The 21,753-nt window shown below is 32.1% G+C and overlaps 2 protein-coding genes across 17 annotated transcripts in view; one reads left to right on the top strand and one right to left on the bottom strand.

Annotated features, from left to right (window-relative positions):
• The first annotated feature begins 3,401 nt into the window (after positions 1 to 3,401).
• LOC148231142 (uncharacterized) lies at positions 3,402 to 11,954 on the top strand. 3 transcript variants are annotated; one of them, XM_088194941.1, is made up of 7 exons: positions 5,626 to 5,740; positions 5,806 to 6,049; positions 8,343 to 8,560; positions 8,736 to 8,880; positions 8,994 to 9,237; positions 9,300 to 9,529; positions 9,590 to 11,954. In XM_088194941.1, the coding sequence occupies exons 3-7, from the start codon at positions 8,418 to 8,420 to the stop codon at positions 11,582 to 11,584; spliced, it is 2,757 nt and encodes a 918-aa protein (XP_088051067.1). In that variant the 5' UTR covers positions 5,626 to 5,740; positions 5,806 to 6,049; positions 8,343 to 8,417; the 3' UTR covers positions 11,585 to 11,954. The 3 variants fall into 3 exon arrangements, with proteins under 3 accessions (XP_088051064.1, XP_088051066.1, XP_088051067.1); XM_088194938.1 differs by lacking the exons at positions 5,626 to 5,740; positions 5,806 to 6,049 and adding an exon at positions 3,402 to 4,160; XM_088194940.1 differs by lacking the exon at positions 5,806 to 6,049 and having other exon boundaries at positions 5,480 to 5,740.
• Positions 11,763 to 21,753, bottom strand: part of ASPP (Ankyrin-repeat, SH3-domain, and Proline-rich-region containing Protein) — a 368,351-nt gene continuing 358,360 nt past the window's right edge. For all 14 annotated transcript variants that reach the window (XM_088194930.1, XM_088194933.1, XM_088194931.1 and 11 more), the window contains 11 exons: positions 20,966 to 21,144; positions 16,351 to 16,538; positions 16,109 to 16,271; positions 14,842 to 15,744; positions 14,468 to 14,767; positions 13,650 to 14,339; positions 12,909 to 12,991; positions 12,720 to 12,835; positions 12,541 to 12,642; positions 12,269 to 12,471; positions 11,763 to 12,189 (listed from right to left, as the gene is read on the bottom strand). In XM_088194930.1, coding sequence (XP_088051056.1) covers positions 12,154 to 12,189; positions 12,269 to 12,471; positions 12,541 to 12,642; positions 12,720 to 12,835; positions 12,909 to 12,991; positions 13,650 to 14,339; positions 14,468 to 14,767; positions 14,842 to 15,744; positions 16,109 to 16,271; positions 16,351 to 16,538; positions 20,966 to 21,144 — 2,963 coding nt within the window. In that variant the 3' untranslated portion in view covers positions 11,763 to 12,153. The remainder of the gene's footprint in view (positions 12,190 to 12,268; positions 12,472 to 12,540; positions 12,643 to 12,719; positions 12,836 to 12,908; positions 12,992 to 13,649; positions 14,340 to 14,467; positions 14,768 to 14,841; positions 15,745 to 16,108; positions 16,272 to 16,350; positions 16,539 to 20,965; positions 21,145 to 21,753) is intronic.

The raw sequence follows: 21,753 nt of genomic DNA, 5'->3' as shown, positions 1-21,753 counted from the left end.
TTTATGAATTCATTATTGTTTTTTTGCAATGTTTAAGAATAAAAAACCAAAGAAATATCATTTATGAATGAATTTGAAATGAAGGCAGAAAAATAAAACAGTTTTATAAGTCACAAATAAATATTGTTGCAATAATTGGGATGTTTAATTACCTAATTTTATATTAATAAGTAATAACGAAGTAATAAATGATTATTCTAAAATAAAACGCGAGACGCAAACAGTAATTTTATACAAGTTATTTGTATTATGTATACATTTTAGTACTCGTGTTTAAATAAAATCTTATTCGCTAATATTTTTTTGGTGACCGTTGTTAAACTTATAATATAACGACGTTTCTAGGAACCAGATTAAAACTGTTTTTTAAGAAAGATAGAAAGCGTGATTAAAACTGCCAGTTGACAGAGATACCAACGGTTTTGACTCACACCCCGAATATTGAATCTTGAATTTAGCGCCCCAGGCAAAAAATAAATTGTCCCCTCCCCCGCCCACATATTATCAACACATTACATATAAAATATGAGTTGATATAAGTTCAAATATTACACACCAATACTATTTTTCATCAATTGTCTTTCCTAAATAACTTTAAAATTTATAATAATTCAAATTGACAAGTATTTTAAAATTTATAGTAAATCAAAATAACTACAGAGTAGTTGTTTATTGAATTGTAAATGTTCGATAAATTTATGCATATAAGACATAAAAAAATAGTAGATCAACGTTGAAAAACAGCGGTGAAAAGAACTGTACGGTAACCACAGAACAAAGAATATAATAGTAGTAGGGCATAGAAGGGCGACGAGGTGCAGAGGGTAAAATATATGGTTACCATGAAACTATCATCAAGTAGTTCTACTATAAGGGGAGCTAAAACATATGTTTAAACCCTTTCCTAATATTAAAAATAAAGCATAAAATATCAGTGCAATTCCTATTTAAGGAACGTAAAATTATTATCTATTATATATATATTTTACAAAATTAATAAAATATATTTTGCAGTTTTAAACAGTAACAAAAATGGAGTTTTTAGAACCCCAGTTTAATTGATGTTGGTTGAAAGTAATTTATAAGTAAATTCAACATAAAAAGTAGGTGTGTTTTAATATTTATAAGCTTGAATAAATAAAGGTTATTGTAGCAAATTTAAATTTGGCAACACTGAGCAGCAATTAAAAGCACGATTAATTATTAGGTAAATATTATGAGTAGATATTTTTAATGCCTAATTAAAATATTTGCATAAAATATGATTTCAGAAAATATGTTGCAACGGTGGCTAATTTTTATATTCATTTGTGGCATACAAAGGGTTAACTGGTGTCTATTATTATTTATTCAATAAATTATATTAAGATGGTAAAAAATATAATATGCCGTTTTTGGCCTCTTGACAAAAATGACATTTTACATATTTATTTGCTTCTTTCTTAGGAATACGATCTTATTTTTTAGATTTAATACCTAAATTTACTGCTACGAATTTACATTCGTTAAATATTTGTCTTTTTTGAACGTCCAAAAATCAATAAAGTCAACAATAATTTGCAAAATTAAATTTTAACTTTGTCAAAAAACAACAATCTGTCCCTTTGAATAATAATGTTTATTGTGAAATACTATCTAGAAAGTGGGTGCTTTTGAAGGCAATGTTCCGCTCCTTTTATTTCTTGTATAATATATATAAAAAAGGGCTAAAGGAACTTATACCTGAAATACATCAGTATATATGTACATCTCAAATAACTGTAGTTTAGTTCATTGTTAGAGGTAGCTTTTCCTTTTTTATAAATATATTCTGGCTATGATTTTTTCCAGAGTTGGCCCCTCAAGGAGAACGAGCCCAGGGACTTTGTATCCTCTCGGCAGGCCTGTATATCAGTCAGGCTTTTGACAAAGTCTGGCACGATGTACTACTCTATAACAAAAAAGGAAACCTGCCGAACAAAATTTATTAAATATTAGAATCTTATATAAGAGATAGATACTTTCGCATGAAAGTCAACGCGGAGTGCATGGAGCTGAAAGAAAACAACTGGAGTTCCACAGGGAAGTGTATTGGGACCGGTACTCTACTTAATATATACAGCTGACCTCCCAAAGATAGGTTCAACAACATTAGTGAAATTTGCGGACGCTACAGCTGTGATCGTTTTTCATCATGATCCATTGATAGCGTAAGAAAACCTCCAGAGAAACCATAACGGAATCGGAAAATGGATGAAAACTTTGAGGATATAAACTTGGCAAATAAAACAAAATCAACTTCCAAATGTTTCTCTAAATGGCCAAATATTACAACACAAAGAAGAGGTCAAATACCTGGGAAAATATCTGGACAGAAGGCTCACATGGCGGAAACATATCTTTATTTCAAAAACAAAAACAACTTGAAATTTAACTTCGAAAATTGCACTGGATGATGGAAAGAAGATCCCAGATGACACTGGAATTTAGTTACTAATTTAGTCAATTATTAAACCAGTATGAACATACGAGATTCAACTTTGGGGTAGTGCCTGTGCTTCCACTTCCACCATAGTCCAGAGATTCCAAAACAAGGTTCATCACCCAGAGATTCCAAAACAAGGTTCTACGAATGCTATTCAACGCTCCCAGGTATGTTCCTAATAACGTAATACATAGCGACCTAAACATAGAATTCATAATAGACGAAATAATGGATAAATACACGACATACAGAAAAACTCCACCCAAACAAAATGGCAACCGAATTACCTGACAAACTTGACAAATAATAAATGTAAAATAGTAAATTAGTATTAATTACTATTATATTAAATAAATTAGATTTTGTAATAATCAATATTTATTTATTATATGGACGAAAAATTTGTGCTCTACTGACTGTGATTTCTTAGTTAAGTATAGAACAAATTTATCCTTAATAATTTAAATTTTTTATGATAAATATTAAGATACGCCTTAACAGGGAATTTGTTTTTGAAATGGTTGCACTAAGAATAAAATTGAAATCTAATTATATCACCAAATCTTACGATTACGAAAGACCATTTGTCATTTGCTTGCGATTTAAAGCATCTAGAGTAGGATCTACTAACATTTTGAAATCAGGCGTTGTCATTGATCCAGATAATTGTATATCGTTTGATTTATAATTAATATATGTTGATGTATATATAATATAAAATATATTTAAACATTTGGATAGGGCTACTTCATATTAATACATTTAATATGCTTATTAAGTGATAAATAATTCGCCAATATGATACATGCATGCATCATAAGTGCTTGACGTGTCACTAAGCTTTTGGACGTGATTATTAATAATTCTTGATTAATAATCCCTGATGAAAAGCTTGGCTGCTCAGATCTTCAGTGGCCGACTGGTCTATTTGTCGGCCAGTTCAATGAATTCAGCAGCACACTGAACGCCACTGACGAGAAGTCTATTTATAAAACTTACGGGCCCCCCTGTCCGACAATCACTCTTTGGGCGATCAACAGTTCGATAGTAGTTGCGAAAGGGTGAACGTTCATTCCATGCCGTTCCGTGCTGCTTCACAAGCATGGGCCTTCTGATCAGCAGTCCCCGCGTGGTACGGACTTGGTGGAGTTCTTCGAGCAACGTTACCGCGGAAGTCGACATCAACGATGAAAGTGATAACGAAGAGCAGCCGATTCGCACCAGACCGCTCAGTCGAGCCAAGGCCAGGGAATTGGAAGAATTCCGCCAGCAGCTGGCGGCGAAGAGGGAGATACGGAAGAGGATTATATCAGAGAAAAGCATGGAGATGCAGACGGTGAAGCAGCAGCTGGACGAAGAGAGATGTCTACGCGCGGAAGCGTTAAACGAAAATAAACTGTTGCGTGCAATGATACCCAAAAATAGCTCAACGTTGCCTAATAGTAGTAGTGAGGAATCGGAAGTGAACGCACAAATAAAGGAGGAATTGGAAGCGCAAATAGTGCAGCTGAAGGAGGAGAACAGGGCTTTGAAATGCGAGGTTTCCGAGTGCCACATGAACAATACGGCGCAAAGCACCGATATGTCGCTGTTAAGTCAAGAAAATGTAGAATTGAGGAAGCACGTTCAATCATTGAAGGATATCAACAAGGCCACCAAAGAAATGATGGCTATAAGAGAATCGCAACTATCGCAAGTAAGTAACTAAAACACGTTTCACATAATTTGTTTTTTTTTGGTCCGGGTGTTTGAATTATAGTCTTAGCGATAAAAAATATAATCTTATTGATTTATGTATAAACATGAACTGACAATTTTTTGCTGCACAAACGAACTTAATTAATTCAATAGCTTTTTTTGCTAGGACAAAACTTAAAGCTCACTCTGTGATTTAATCATTGCACAATCTCTTCTCTATATATTTTCTTGTAGTTTTGTTTCTGTCTGTAAGTTCACAATTATTTTAAAAACAGACTGTTTGATTTTCTATGAAAAAATTTAAAGCTATAATAAATATTACACCACCAGTACGAATTTGTGAAGCAATACAAACATGATTCGAACTAAATTGTCTTTGTTGCGCGTGTTTCGTCAAGTATGGCAAAAATATTGTATTTATTTGATTACATATTAAATACTCTTAAGTTGCCACCAGACGAAGCTAGGTGATACTGATAATGTATCAAGAAGGCTAATTAGCTGACTCTGCTTTAATTTTCATTTCGTAGAATTTCTCTATACATTTTATTATTAGTAGTAGTGATACATTTCCGCCGTTCATTTTTTTTTGTATTAACACATTTAAAAGATAGATATGTATTAACACATTGAAAAGTTAAAAAAATCAAGAAGACTATTTACTAAATCTACTTTAATTTTCATTTCGTAGAATTTCTCCACGTATTTTATTATTATTAGCAGTGTAACATTTCCGCAGTTCATTTTTTTTGGGTTTAAATTGGCAAGGAAATGATTTTTTTATGCATATGAGTTATATTAAGATGTAAGATTCAACGACACTTTGATCTACGATTTTGTAAAAACTACTAACAGATTTTGACGAAACAGTAGTATCTGAAAATGTTGTTATAAATCCTAATTGTAATATCTAAACACAAATAATATTATTAATAACTATTTCTAAATATAAATATCTAAAATTATGTATCGATTTTCAAACTATATGGAAGTTAATTATATATTACGAAGGTGAGTCAAATTAAAACTTTAATTTTTGTTATATATTATAATTAATTAAACTAAAAGGTATAAAAAAGTAATTAATAAAAAAAACAATTCAGCTGAATTATCAGCAATCCTTTATTCTTCATAGAAGCAAATGTGTGAAAATAATTGTCGATGTTCAAGACGGTATTTAAATTGCTTCTGATTGGATGATCAGATATTGTATACTGCTTTCGGGTATCTCAACTTCAGTAAAAAAATCCTAGGAAAAAATATGTTTTAAAGCATCTTAAAAGTGCATAAATATGTTGTTCTTTCGAATCTGAAGTCAGTTGGTCTCAAGCCACGATGTGGTATGCTGGTCCATGACTCATCTCCAGAAGTGAAACGATATTCTTTCTTTTGATACTCGGTGTGTCTGACCAGTCGAGAGTAGGGGAATCTACTACAAAATTCACTGCGTTTCGAAACTTTTTAGTCCACGCGTACACTTGCTGGAGTAACAGACATGCATCACTAGTGTTTATCGATTTTTTTAAATAAATTAATTCAAGATATTAGATCCGGAAAACACAGAAAACCCAGTTTAAGGTATTAGAACTTTACTTTCTTTAATAGTTTACAATTAGTCTCTAACTTGAATTCTTGGAATTCAGACGTGAATTGAAAAGTGTTCCTCGGTCGTCTTGGTCAGTATTCAGCCTATCTTTGTTTGGTGCGAAATATTTAGTGGAAGTTCCAGATGGAATAATTTTGTGAGAGGTACTTCGCTCGTTCCTTTCTCGACCGTCCTGCCAATGAGATACTTCGGGGTGAAAACAGTTTTTGTTTTAACCGTTACTTTTGCTTGCGAAACGACTGTTCTTCAAACAGCTAGATATTTAGCAACCCTGTCACTAGGTACATGCACTATTTAGCCACATTCCACCGATCGATACTTGTGTTTGTCACTGACAATGTATTTTATATGACACTGACTGTCTATGTTTAGGTCCATTTGCAAGAGGTCCTAATCCACACAAAATTACGATTGTCACGAGTGCTTGTGTAAAGTCAGCGTGACGAATAAATTCTTCAAGTTCTTACAGCAATTAGTTTTGCTTAATTTTTCACCTCGAGGATTGAAGGGAAATAGTGTCGGTCTTTTTATTTGCGTGCGGCATTAACCCGTACGGAAAGACCGTCCTATCGAAGGACCAGTGAAGTACTTGCTGTTTGAATATTTCATTCCTTTTTTTTTACAGACTTAACGATAAATAGGCTCATCCTGCATCCGAACGGAAACTTTTGTTTGGGTTGGGCCAAGCATCTTTGCTATAATATAAGTTTTTTTGCGCATGTCTCAAATAAATCAGAACAAGTTTTATTACACTTTTAACAAGTACATGCTATAAGTTTAGTCTCACGCCTAAGGGAGGTCCAGACACATCTGAAATTGCACGCTCAGTTTACGTATCTGTTTGTAAAATTTGTAAATATTATTGTAAAATTTAGATTTCATTTAATATACAAGTTTTTTTTAATTTTGACAGTTACTAAACTTTATAAATTTAAATCGTAAGTTAACATCTAAAATTCAGAAAGCTTTTTAAAGTCTAGATAGACAAATATATAAATATTATTAAAAAACGAAATAAATAAAATAAATTATAATTTATATTATTTTTCAACAGGATTTATTTAATTTTGTTATATATTTGTATTTAACTTTTTTTTTTACTGTGATGTACATCGAGTTTACATGGCATATTATTATGTGAAAGTATTGATATTTATATTATAATATTCGTGTTTTTCCATTTCTAAGCATTTGGCTGCTAAACGACGATGTATTGTTGTTCATAATAACACCAAATAATCCCTTACGACGATCGTTGATAGCTTCATGATTCTCGTAAAACGAAATAAATCTGGAAATTTGTCACTGCCTAAGTGTATCAATGGCCTTTTTTTTTAAGTTCATACGTATTTTTTAAACAATGCTCAAAAAGCTATATCGCTAATTTAAAAACATTTTTACATGTACACTGAGTGTACATCACCGGAGCGCGCGGATTTATTTCACCGTAAAGAGAAGATTAATACATAGCATAAAAAATGTGAATAAATTAAAAAATCTAAAATCGGTTTTAACTTAACTTTTATTTGTATATAAATTTTAATGCGAGCACATTGTAAGCGCGACGGCGCGCTTCGTGTTAGTAGGAATCATGCCTGATTCGTATTGCTATCTGCCAGCCAATTTTTTCTGGCAATTTACAAGATCAATCAATTGTAACTTCCTTCGCTTTTGCGCATATATTCAGTTTACTCTATCTCAAGTTAGAATTTAAAGTAAACGTTGAATTTATAAGCACACATTACAATGTTTCTATATCTTTAGATAAATATTTATTAGTTGGTCTTTAATCTTTCTCTAACTGTTTTATTTCTTCTCATTAAATTTTTACAAATAGCTAGAAACTATGTATGATATTATATAATAGTTCAATGTGTATTTATAAAATTATTTATTATTAGTTTTATTTATAAAAAAAAAATACATCTGTTTCAACATTAAAAAAATATTTCACACTTCAGATTTTTTGTTATGAAGTACTTGATTGCATTATATTACGATATCGATCATTACATTAAAAATATAATGCAACATGCAAGAAAAATAATTTTATGGTCGATAGGTTCGTTTTTGAGCAAAAAACGCTCTCTTTCTCTATATCAATTTTGATGGGTTGCGTGTGGTTACGTTACAATACGTTTTGGACGTTAATACGTAAAGAAAATTATATTTTCGATTACTTACAAATAGAATGCGCAAAGTTTATATATACATATTCGCATTATTTCTTTCTTTGATGGCCTAATAAAATCGCATGCCAAATTTTTTTCGAACCATTTTCAGCACGTTTTTAAATTGTATGTGAGCTGTGAAAAATCACATTTTCTTATATTATCGCGCTCAAAGAAAATTGCGTCGCATATCCAATTTATAAAACACTAACTCATTAATGCGCAGTTTTCTAAATTCTAACGTCGTTAACATATTCTACGCATTCGTGATGCTCATTTATAAATTTATATTTTAAAGTATTTTTTTTGCATAAAATCTTTGTCACGCTTATTCCTCTTGGCTAAGATTCAAGTCCTTAGCTTTAAAATAGAAGTAATTGTAAACAAAAGGTTTGTATTGCAGCTGAAAGAGAAGCTGGTAGACATCGAGAAGTCGCTCGCGGACAGAGAGGCCAGAACTTTATCGAGCGATCTCAGGATGGAATATGAAAGACAATTGCAGAATATAAGGAATCTGAGGATATTGTACGAAGAGAGGGCTAGAGTAGCTGAATTAACGAGATTAAACTTGGTGAGGGATTTGGAGCAGCAAAAAAGCCTGACAGATTCTGAAATTAAAAAGTAAGTATAAGTATTTTTATAGTACACTCATAGCGATTTATATTCATTTCATCACCGCGATGTTCTACGAAAGCTTTTTTATAAATGGAACAAAGCCAATCTCACATATTGACCAATGTTGCAAAGTTGACGCATTGATGCCACAGAAAGAGTAATACAATGTATTTATTTTTAGATGCGGTGAGCTCGAAACAAGGGTCGAAGAATTGGAAAAGGAAATCTCTGATAAGAATGACACATTGCACATTAAAGAAAATCAATTGGGCTTATCTAAAGCTGAAACGAAAGACTTGCGTGCTGAAATGGCAGTAATCAATCAAGTAAGCCATGTATTATATAAGTAAAAAACATATTGAGGGTTAAACATTATATTTTGATTTTATAAAGTGCAGCACTTACGCTTTATCCCTATTGATAAATTGCTACTTTTCAGCTATTTTCTCAAATGCTCCTTGGATACAACACCACGCAAGATCTGGATAAGCTAATTGAACGATTGGAAGAGAATCACGACTTATTAACAGAAATGGTTGTTAGAGAAGATTGCAGCGAAGTGGCATCAGCTTTACCTAAATTAATATTGGAACTTCTTAGTCAAGTTGATGCAGCTGAAAAGATTGTAACTGTTGATAATAACGAAGAAGATATAATCGAAGAAGAAATTTCTGATATCATAGGTATTTTTCTCTTATATTGTTACTTAAGATATTTCGAAACTATCAGTTGTTTATAATTTCAGAAGAAATTGTTCCCAGTGCATCAAAGGCGCTCACTTCAGCTGAAGAAATCGTAGGAAACTTACCTAAAGTTTGGAAGGTTTTAATGGAACTTTTGAGTCATCAAGTCACGCCTCATGTTGTCATTCCTGTTAAAATGGACAATTCTCCAGATAGTTGCTATAAATCGATCGAGACACCTGCGGGACCGCGCATGGTTCCTAGTGTTAGCAAAACTTATATAAGACTTAAGGTAATTTTTATTTATTATATATTTTAGCAGTATTTTTCTTGATGGTGTTAATTATTCTAGGATCTCATATTGGAGAAGAAATCTTTGCAAAAGGAAATGAATAGACTGAAACAGTTAAACGGTCATCTTGAAAACAGGCTACAAGATCAAGAAAGAAGATTAGGATTAGTCAGCTCAGAACTTAACAAGACATGGCATATAGTTGGGAAGATGCAGCGTCAGCATCAACAGTTCCATACGCAAGAACAGATATTAAGATTTGAACTGCAACAGAAGCGACAAATGTTGAAAGGCTTACGCGTGCAATTAGAGTTATGCAAGGAGAAATGGGACGAGGCTAAGCAGAAAAATTCACAATCACAGGTGGAGTGGGATAAGTTAAGAGAAGAGATTTCAAGTCGTAAAATACAGTCTGTCGATAATTCAGGAGAGAGTGGTTACAGTGACGAAAGACCCAGCGACGAGGATGAGTCAGAGAATGAAAAAAAATCATATAGCAGGCGCACAAAGAAGAAAAGGAATCTAGATGAAATAGGCGAAGATGTTTCAAAGAAAAACAGCGATCAAGAGCAAGAAGTTGAAATAGGAAATAATTCCAGTGATCCAGAGGGTTGCGTAGAAAATGTTTCAGAATCAAAATGCGATAATGAAGTTGAGGCGTCTTCTTCGAAAACTTACGAAGAAGCTTTAGCAGCCCGGTCGGTTAGATTAAAGAAACTTGAAGAACAGTGTTATGTGTTAGTTAACAAGGTTACAAAGACTAATAGTAAAGGTGTTGAACTATGCAATAGACTTGAGCAATTACACAATCAATATGGTGGTTCTAATGAAGAGCAGGGTAGTTCAGAAAATGTTCAAACTGATAAAGATAGCGTAAAATCTGAAGATTGCGTTGAAGATATGGGTAGTTCTAGTAAAATAGACGAACCACCGAGTACAAGTAATAAAGAAGAAAAGACTAGTGATAACGATTGCGCTCCTTCTACATCTACGTCTATTATGCTTGATATTGAATCTCGCTTTGCAGCTAGAGATAAAAGATTAAAGAAAATGGAAGAACAAGCTAAAACATTGGTTGAAAAAGTGTCTAATACTTCAAATAGGGGAGATGAAATTAGAACTAAGCTTATTGAGCTTCATAATACATATGGGAGATCTGAGGAAAAGACTGAAACTAAAATCAGCGAAGAACAGATAAATGATATGATGATTGAAAATCCAACAAAAAGTAGCTTAATTAATAATGAACAAATTAAAGAAAATGATATTAAAAATGACGACGAACAATCCAGTGTCGATAATAGTAAAAGTGAAACAGATAATAGCATCAACGGTACTGAACGAATTGAAGAAAATGATAATAATTTCAGCGAAGAACAAAGCAATGAAAATGCAAACGAAGATAATAGTGAAAATATAATAGATAATATCAAAAATAATACCGAGCAAATTGAAGAAAATATTGATAATAAAATCAGCGAAGAACAAAATGAAGATAATGGTAATGATATAATAGATAATAGCAAAAACGATTCAGAACAAATTGAAGAAAATATTGATATTAAAATCCGCAAAGAACAAAGCGATGAAACACCAAATGAAGATAAAGGGCAAAATATAATAGATAATAGCAATAATGATACTGAGAAAATTGTAGAACATATAGATAATAAAATCCTCAAAGAACAAAGCGATGAAACATCAAAAGAACATGATAGTGATCAAATAGATAATGGCGAAAATAATACTGAGCAAATTAAAGAAAATATTGATATTAAAATTCTCGAGGAAATAAGCAATGAAACATTAAATCAAGATAATATTGAAAATATAACAGATAATATCAAAAATGATACTAAGCAAATTGAAGAAAATATTGATAATAAAATCCACGAAGAACAAACCAATAAAACATCAAATGAGGATAATAGTGATAATCAAATAGACATTACAAGAAATAATACTGAGCAAATTGAAGAAAATATAGATAATATAATCCACAAAGAACAAACCAATAATGATTTTAGCACCGATGATACTAAAAAAAATGATTGATAATGTTAATTAAGTTTTGATTTGCATTTTGTCATTAATATTGCATTCTGTAACATTTTTTGTATTTATATAACGAATTTTAAAATATAATATATAACGTGACATATTTTATAGTAATTTTTTGATATATTTTTTTAGATATATTAAGGAGATTGTGATTAAAATAAAAAAGACGATATAAAACCATATTTTTTTATTAAAATTGTATTTCTTTGTATTGTCAATTTATTATATTTATATATTCATTGCATTTTTTACATTATAACTTTAGTTTTAAAAAGATGTAAGCATTCGAATGTATACGTATACACCTATTGTACATACATACCTATACAAACAAACACGTACATGAATATATTTATACAATACATGCGTATGAACTTTTTCTTCAAATAATAAAAACGATATAAATAACTTTACAATTATTAATAAAATCATCCCACTAATTATAAACGTTGATTTGTATTTATACAGTGCTTTTTTACTTTTTATAACATTTACATTAACATAAATATATAAAAATAAAATCAAACATTATATTTGTTATGTATAGATTAAAAGGTCCCATTTCATTGCTCTGACTTTGGTGTAACCCTAGGATACAACTGTAAAGATATAATTAAAATATATTAATATATTATAATGGGTAGAATAATGAAATATACATAAGAAAATTGATCTTACCCCAAGCAGATTGCGGGGTACATAGCCTTCTTGTCCAGTTGGAGCTCTAGCCCACCACCACTCTCTTTCTGCATCGTCGCCTTTCCTAACAACGCTCATACGAGTGCCTGGAGAAAACGATAACTCATCTGGTTCGTGTGCTTTATATGGAAAAACTGCAAACACCGTGCCTCCATTCATTATACCCAATTTTTCTTGTACACCTATAAAATTTAATTTATTAAATAATAAATATAATACACTCTACTCTACTGATTTATTGAAACACTTACTGTAAAGATATTCAGAGCATCCATCAAATCCTTCTTCATCTTCCTCGCACTTCTGAGCTGCAGTTTCATGATCGGACAGAGTTGTTGCAAATATACAAGCACCTGATAATAATCGTTCACGTAAGTATTAACCTTGTTTCGATATGTTTATTATGTTCAATTTTATAATAAATTATTACCATTTTCGACAAGGAATCTAACCATAGCTACGTTATTACAACTAGCTGCACAATGTAACGGCGTCCATCCGTCGGAATCTTGAGCGTTAACATCACACCCAAATTCCACCAAAAATCTGATAAATACATTGGCATTATTAATAAATTAATGTTAATGTCTTTATATATTAAACTGCTTCAAGATCTTACTTGACAATTTCAAAGTGTCCGGCACAAATTGCATTGTGCAATGCCGTAATACCTTCATCGTTAGCTGCACTTGCGTTGGTAACCTAAAATAAAATGATAAGTTACGAATAAGTATTTCTATAAATTTGTAATGAAGCGAGTATTTTGTGAGAGAAAAGAGGACATTTTTCATTTCATTGTGAATTCTTAAGATATTTTAAAAATAGATAATGAATCTTCCTTTGCAACAAGAAAACTCTAGCCAATTACATAAAGATCCTAACTACATTATATAATAGTTACGTCAAACAATGACGTCATTTCAGCTTTTTCCAGGGGGGGGGGCAAGAGTGGTCGAAAAGTAATAATTATTTTTTGCGCTCTTCTGCTGGGAAAAAGTCGGTTTGACCAACGTTTTTATATCAGAAGTCTATATTAATCAGTAAGGATAGCTCGATCATATTTTTGAAACAAAGTGCAGGCAAACTATGGAGCAATACACAAGATAGGACATCTGTCTGTACTTCTTCTGCCGCTTATTTTCCTCCGAGAGATGAGTTGGCTTAGTTTGAATTTTGGACTTATGAAAGTTTTAAAACTATAATTAGTTTTAGAACTTTTTTTAGGTTAGGTTTGGGTTTGAACAGCAAATGAACAGAGAGCAGCATATATTTTCACCAGCGTCTATCAGTTACATTATATTTTCGCTTGTAAAAATGTATTTGGACTTTTATAAAATATTTTTCCAAAGAATGTCATTACCTGTGATGCAGTCTTCTGGACTAGTTCCAATTCACCTTCCAAACTAGCGTCCAACAAAAGGGCAAGCGGATCAAAGCTAACCCTCCTCGATAAGTTAACCTTTCCGCTCTGTTTTAGGTTACCCTTCTTAATCCTTCTAGTAACACCGTTATTATCAATCGAAGTGTTTATTTCGACCGTGTTGATCTGATCGCTAATCTTTTCAGATTGATCTTCGGATGAGGTTTCGCTCGATTCGGTCGATAGTATACCTCTGTCGGTGGTGTCTGTAGAGCTTGAACTAGAATTATTGTTTGGTAGGAGTTTGTTCGACGGTTTTTCTGTATTTTTTTCCAACTGATTGTTTTCGCCCTGCGTTGAATCAATTTCTGGGAATAAATATGCAGGAGGCATTTCGATGCGCCTCGTTGTCGCAATATTGATACCGTTTTTGTTACTGATTGACTGGTTTTTCAGCTTGGGTTGCTCGCTTAGCGGTTGCTTTCTGATCGTCAACGGCTTAGCCTTTATGATCATCTGTTGGCCGTCTATCGAAGAAGTGGAATTTGATTGGTGATTGTTGGAACTTTCCGATTCTTGGGGAGAATCTGTCGGCGATGTCGGAGATGCGAATGAATCTGAAGGTTTATTTGCGTCGGAGTATTGAGAAGATGTTTGAGATAGTGGAGAATCGTTTGGAGTCGTTTGAGGCTGTAATAATAAAAATAAATATATAATAATGTGTCATGTCTAAATTTGATTTTATATTCAAGAATTAGTAATAAGTCATAATACACAATTGTATTAGTTCGCCGATTGAAGAAGGATTCAATACTCACTTTTGATGGTTTTGGTGGTAAAGCTGGTTTGGGAACATTTTTATCTGATACATCAGGGGTTGACATGGGAGTACTACTGCTCTGCGGCGGAGACAAAAGCAAGCTTTGGGATGATGTGCTTTGTTGATATCCATTAGTATTTTGGTTGTTCTTTGGATATTGATTTTGATTGTTGAGTAAAGATTGTGAAACTGTTTGCGGTTGAACTGGTTGAATTTTCGTTGAAGACGTCTGATAGATTGGCGATGGTTTACCGCCGGCTACTTGGACAGACGTCGGTGCTACGCTTGAAACGGGCTTCTGAAAATATACATTGGTTATTCATAAACATCTACAGTTAATTGTAAGCTATTTATATTATTAATATGTTATACCATTTGCCCTGTAGAGTTTACTACGTTTTGTTGCGTGAAAGCTCTAACAAGATCTGCTCTACCACCGACTGTGTTTTGCAGCTTATACTGTCCTATTGCGTTAGCTTTATTTTGCTCACTATTAGTAACGTTATTGTTGTTGGTGTTCAGTTGTCCGATATTTTCTTTCTCTTCTTGATTATTGCACTTTGCGGTCGAGTCGGACTTTTGTAAATGATATGCGTTACTTTCACTGTTTTGGAAATTATTATTAGTAATTTCACCCTGTGTGAGCGGCGTCGCTAGCCCTTTATTGATAGTTAGGGACGTCGAGTGCGCCGTCATGTGATTTAAATTTGTTCCGCTAACCGAAGTCATTATGTTGTTCACGTTAGACGACGAAGACACTTTGATAATACCCGAAGCGTCAGTAGAAAGCTTATTGTTTTCATCGTAGAACGTCCCCTTTGGTTTGGGAGCACCGTTGCCGGTGAACTTGGTGTTGTAAGGCAAAGTTTGGTATTTAGGATCGGATTTGCTGGCGGCAAATTCGGGCAAAAACTCTTGATCGTTGCTCGGCCTCTGCTTGTTCTGTGTCGGTGCATTTGCGGTATTGGTCACGTTTTGGTTATGATTAACGTTCTTTTGCAAATCAATGTTGTACTTGTTGATATGATCCAATATTTTTTGATCGTTTTGCTGTGTCGGATACATTCCGTTGTCATTCTGATTCGGAGGATACTGCGGCGTAAACTGAGTATCCGTCTGAACCAAGTTGGCTTGCAAGCGTTGAGGGTAAACTCCGTTGAATTGCTTTTGATGAAGATACTGCAGATCTTGTTGGTTGATATGATTTCCTATGGCATCGGCTTGATTCATGTGCTTTAATGGCACGTTCGATTGTACAGCGTTCATTTTCAAAGCCTATAATCGACAATATAATCATTAGCATAAATATAATTATAAAAGGGCGGGTCAAATGAAAACTTAAAATTATCAAAATCACTACTACTAACATAAAGCATATGTGTTAAAAGGTGTAGAGGTTCTAAAATAGTATAATTTAGTTATAAATTATAGATTCTCCTCGAACTGGTCAGGCATATTGATTAGTAAAACAACCCGTTATTAAAAAGACTTGTACTGACCATTCATCAAACGATTGCCGCGTATTTTAACTATTTAAAGGGAAGTGGGAAGACTTTAATGTGATGCTATATTTATACAATAAGAGTTAAAAAATAAGGTTTTCATTTGACTTTGACTCAATCTATTATTATCAAATTACTTGGAAGTTATGAGCATGGTTGACGCTTGGAGCATGTGGAATGTGGTTGTAAGGCTCCACGGCAGCAATGTTACCCCTCTGCGGTTGATTTTTAGTTTGTCCATTCGGAGCTGCTCCTGTATTCGGGTAGTTGGATAGTTGTACTGGAACTGTGCTGTTTGATCTAAAGTAGCAAATAAACACGATTAGCGATTGAACACATTCTAGATTTATTTATGTGATATGAATGGGCGTTATTGAACCTCGGCACGATGTGTTTGTTGGATATTTGAGCTGCTAATTGTCGATTGGCCACGCGTTTGCGTTGCAATCTACCTTGGAGTTCTGATATCCTTTGATCGATGCTTGCCATTTCAGCTTGACGGGCAGTTAAAGCTTCCCTTTGTTGACTGAGCCTTGCATTTTGCTGTTCGTTCAGCTTGTTGCGGTACTGAAATTAATAAAAGTAATAATACAATTAAGGGTAGATAAAATATGGTTTAATCTATGGAATAGTCGTAGGGAGTTAATTATTATCTAATGGTAAGTAATTTGTATACTTATGATTAAAAAATTATTAGTTTTTTTTAAAGTATAAGGTAGATCATTTTGTATATTTAATGGTAATGATACAATTAATAGTAAATTAAAAATATATTAATAAAATATAATATGATACAATTGATAGTAAATAAAACATATGTTATTATAATATATGATTTGATACTAAAGGGCGAAATAAACGGAAGGAGTTAATTATTATTTTATGACAAATAATTTAGTGTCTGTCTAGTGATTTGGACACAAATGTTACAAAATTTATTGATTTTGAGCATATTTTTGAAAGAATAATATATATTTAATCGTAATATATTATTAAAATATGGTTTGATACTAAAGGGCGAAATAAACGCGTAGAGTAATTTATCATCTGCAGGCAAGTAATTTAGTGCTTAGTAATTTGGACACACATTCTTCAAAATTATATTAGTATTTTTTTGGATTCATGAGTAGATAGTTTTGTATATTTAATAGTAATGATACAATTAATAGTAGATAAAAATATGTTATTATAATACGGTTTGATACTAAAGGAGTTAATTATTATCTAATGGCAAGAAATTAGTGAATTACCTAATGAATTGCACACTTGTGTTTTAATATTATATTAGTTTTAAAACATTTTTTAGACGTAGCATAGAATGTAAATAGTTTTGTATACTATAAAAAGCAAATATTATATTTTTAGTCACTTTTGTGGTTTCTTTTAGGTAGTAGAAAATATGTTTTTATCGCTCTAATACAAGATATGATTTTTCTGAAGTACAACTTATTTTTGTTATTTAAAACTTTTTCTTAGATAGTTTTATATTCAATAATATTTTTTTTATTTTTTCTAATTTTTTTTTATTAAATGGTGACAGTTTTATAAATCAAATCATCAGTAATTCATGATTTTTTTTATTAAAAAACGAAAACTATTCATTGCAAATATAATTTATATTTTAGAGACTAATACTACTGACTAATAAAAGCGAAAGTAGACTTTTATGACGTTGAATTTTTAATTATTATATAATATATTTAAGTTAGCTTAACCTTTATTTGCCTTTGTTTATACAAAATATTTTTTTGATTATGTATATTATTATATTATTCATAAATGTAGGTATAGTTTGTTCTGTATTGAATCGTATTCTTTAAATGTATTTCCTATTATTATTTATTTAATTTATTTTTACGTGTTATATAGCATAAAATAAAATTTCCGCTATTAAAGTTTTGTGGTAAAATTTTGAGGTTAAATTTAAAAAGATTATTATATTATATTTATTATCATATTTTTTATCTTTATGTTATTCTTAATTTGTTACATTTAATTTACCCCAAGATAAAACCACTATACTTTAAAATACGGTTGTATCGCGGGGTTTCAGTACGAAATATTGTGTTAATAATAATAAGTTATTTACTGATATATAAAATTAAAGTTGTTTATATGACACTCACCATTTTTGGAACGATTTAATACTACATTTAAGCACCATAGTTCACGAATCACATAATTTGAGGCATTTTGAAAATATACCTTTATTTTCAAAACACGATTTGAAAACGTTTCGAGCGCACCGAGTCGACAGGGCGACCCGTTCTAAATAACGACCGAGTCGGACTAAGAGCCAAAGCGATTCGCGTGACAGTACAGTGTTTGATTGACCCGATTTTTCAAGTCCCAAATCCAGATATGTGCAACACATTTGGCAGGCGATTGGACCCGGACCACCGCCGATCGAACCGGACCCTCTGGGCGTCCATTTGTCAACGTTTCGACTCGGGGATTTGCCATTTTCAGGGAGGATTTTCCACAAATCACCCGTTCGACGGCGCACAGACGCAAAACACCTGAGGATGATTGACGCACGACCCTCGTTACGTCTGTTCCACGACGACGAAACAAATTTTCAGACTTTCAAAAGCAGCAGAAACAAATAAAACTTTATTTCTTTAAAATATAATAGTAACTTATGTGATTTTTACATTATATAATATAAAAAAATCTGTTGTGTGAAATAGGCAAATTAAAAAAAAAATATATTGAGAATCTCTTGACACACATTTATAGACATTAATAATGAAATTTGCATATTTCAGTTGTTACTATTAGATTCCTAGTTGTCAAAATTCCTATATTAGTAGCTAAACTTGCGAGATTATGTACCATTGAATCGAAAAATCATTTCGATACTTTAGCTGAATGTATGAAACATACACCATAAAAAAACTTATAAATGGCAATCTATGAGAAAAATGATGTTGATTTGATTTTTTTGGTAACACCATGTCACGCGACACATACGATTTATATTTTTTATAGACCAAAAAACATGAAATATTATTATATTTATTTTTAGCTATTGCATGCGCAGTATTATAAATGTATTATAATATAAATTTTGACGATTATATTTTGTAGCTCAATTTGTCATGAAATACATTTGGTTTCAATTTTATTCCATATTTTATTAAAAAAATGTAGAATGTAATTAGATTTACACGCAAATATGTTACTAGTTTTGTGTATAAATCAATTTGTATATAAATCAAAAGCAAAATGATAATTATATCAGTAAATTGTTTAAAAATACAATAATTAAAATCAACATTTACTTAGAAAGATACCTAGAATTATTTAGCTATTTTTTAATACATTAAATATAATATTGATAGAACTAAAATTACTTGGCTTAAAAATACCTTTGTGTATTGTGTTTAACTTTGTCTATAAATAAACTAAACAAACACCTTATATTAAAATATCAGATCATCTGATCTAAATATGTAATTTTAACGCATTGAATACCTTGACTTATTTGGAATTATTGTTGTGGGAAAAACACATTATAATAAAAAAAATGTGTTTAAAAAAAATGGGAGCAATAAAACTTTTAAGATACGATGGGGATTGATGAATGTGTGTAAGAAAGCCGATGGATAGTGACGGAATGTAAGTAATATAAGAGGTAAGTGAAATCATTTAAGGACACAAAAGAGAAATTTTGAAACTATTATAATTAATATGATTTATGACATTTTTTTGTATTAATTTGAAATGGCGAAACGCGTAAATTTGTGCACACGGTATTCAAAATGTTAAAAATATCTAATTATAATTTAAAAATTTAAGAATAGTTCTGGGTGTGAGACACCAGCAAAGATGAAACCAAATATTACTTAAGCTACCCATCAGCTGGCCGAGAAACTAAACCTGTCCGATTTAACAAGGCATTGGGAAGGTTTGGAGACAAAGGAAACACATCGGCACGTATTTGCATATCCAAAGCGCTTCTGGATTTTGAAGCTATACGACAAAAATCGTCGTAGAAGGCTATGGTTATCTAAAAGTCAAGTAGCAAAACCTACCTCGATACCCGGGCTCAATGCAAAAAAATATAATTGTGTGTGTGGTGGGTGCATTACGAAACTCATAAACCTGGTCAAACAATAACAACAAGCTTATATTGTGATCAACTAAATCGTTGTGCACAAAGAAGTAAAAAAGGTCTGCACTTGTCAATATATGTCGAATAGTTTTACAACACGACAATGCGTGGCTTCATGAGGTGAAATTAACTCTCAATAACACCAAAGAACTTGACTGGAGGGTTTTATTTTATGTATCTTAATCTCCAGACCTTGCTCCTTTTGACTGTCATTTATTTCGATCGATTCAACACTTCCTAGATGAAAAAAATACAATCAAAATGCGAACGATGTGAAAAGGGGCTATCGGAATATTTTGCATCATAGCTTCAATCATTTTATGCTTATAAAATTAGAAATTGACCGAGATGTGGGAGAAGGATTTTGAATCATTAAAATATAATTTTCTAAATAAACATTTTAATTTACTACCCCTTGAATTTTTAACGTCATTAAATAATTCATGGTAATCGTGGCCAGACACTGCGCCATATTTATTTTGAAACGAATTTCCCCCCGAACGCAACGCCACTGGAAAACAATTTATATTCGTGTCGCCGCATTTAGCTGAAAACGTCAGTTTACATGTTTTCAGGCCAAGTTATTGGTATAACTTCAAATATTGCCCATTTAAACATAATGGCGTATTGCGCGATAAACAAGCATAGCGCGCACGGAATGAGCGAATTTATCACAATTTGCTGGCTTTTAAATTGTTATTATGAATCGAATTAAACTTTTAGTGGAACGAAGGCCGATTAGCATAAATCGGCCGAAGGTCGCTGCCACCGCCTCATTGTGAATTATGCGCCAGATTCCAGGGGGCTTTAATCTTACTTGGGTGGGAAAATTATGTTGTTATTACGGCAGAGCGTGATAAATGTTGAGATTACATACCATGAGCTCCCTGCGAAGTTTGTCTAGCTCTAGGGCGGCCGGAGGCTGTCCTCGCGGGGGCGCTCGTCCTCTTCTAACTTCTTCCAGCTGCCTCGTCAGCTCTTCCACCTTGGCCACGGCCACAGACAGCTCCTTCTCCTTCTCGTTGAACAGTGCGCGGATCGACTCCAGATCACTGGCTGGAATAACAAACAAACAACTCATTATAAAATTGAAAAATATTTAATACACGGCAACATCTAAAATACGCTATTAATGTATAAAAACCTTCCAAGCCTTCCAATTCGATTGATATATCAGCAAGGATATTTAACTTTGCATTATTTTAATTGTATTTTTTATTATTAGGCTATTTAGTGCATACACAAATTTGCAAAAAAATGTACAAAGTTAATGAATTGATGTTGAACGATTATTTTATTCTTCCATTTTGCATGAAAATTTGAAATTTAAACAATAGATTTAAAAATAACCAGTTAAAACTAGATAAATAAGAGATTACTAACTATCCATTTTTCAATGTATTTGAAAGTTAACCACAAAAAATATGGAATTTGAAATTATTGAAATATAAAATAAATAAAAATGTCAGGACCGCACATGATCGTTGCGTCAAAATTTATCGTAAAGACTTGTAAAAGCTTATAAAAATCATTATTTTATTTTAGGCTTTTTTGTTAGCGTCATATGTGGTTTAAGTACTTGCAAAAAGGACCTGAATAAAGGATACAGTCGGTTCCAAGAACATATCTCCGCCGCCTTGAATATATGCCGTGATAAAATTTACG

The sequence above is a fragment of the Plectrocnemia conspersa genome, unplaced genomic scaffold (assembly GCF_051122295.1).
Source record: "Plectrocnemia conspersa isolate PC_06_02 unplaced genomic scaffold, ASM5112229v1 ptg000010l, whole genome shotgun sequence".
Taxonomy (NCBI): Eukaryota; Metazoa; Arthropoda; class Insecta; order Trichoptera; family Polycentropodidae; genus Plectrocnemia; species Plectrocnemia conspersa.
The sequence above is the reverse complement of the archived record's forward strand: the minus strand, read 5'-3'. Positions and strand labels throughout refer to the sequence as shown.

Bases quoted from the DNA above. Each gene is read 5' to 3' on its own strand.
- LOC148231142 (XM_088194938.1), top strand. From the start codon at position 3,567: ATGGGCCTTCTGATCAGCAGTCCCCGCGTGGTACGGACTTGGTGGAGT. The intron at 8,881-8,993 runs GTAAGCCATGTA...GCTACTTTTCAG, and splicing joins AAATGGCAGTAATCAATCAA to CTATTTTCTCAAATGCTCCT. The intron at 9,238-9,299 runs GTATTTTTCTCT...TTATAATTTCAG, and splicing joins AGAAATTTCTGATATCATAG to AAGAAATTGTTCCCAGTGCA.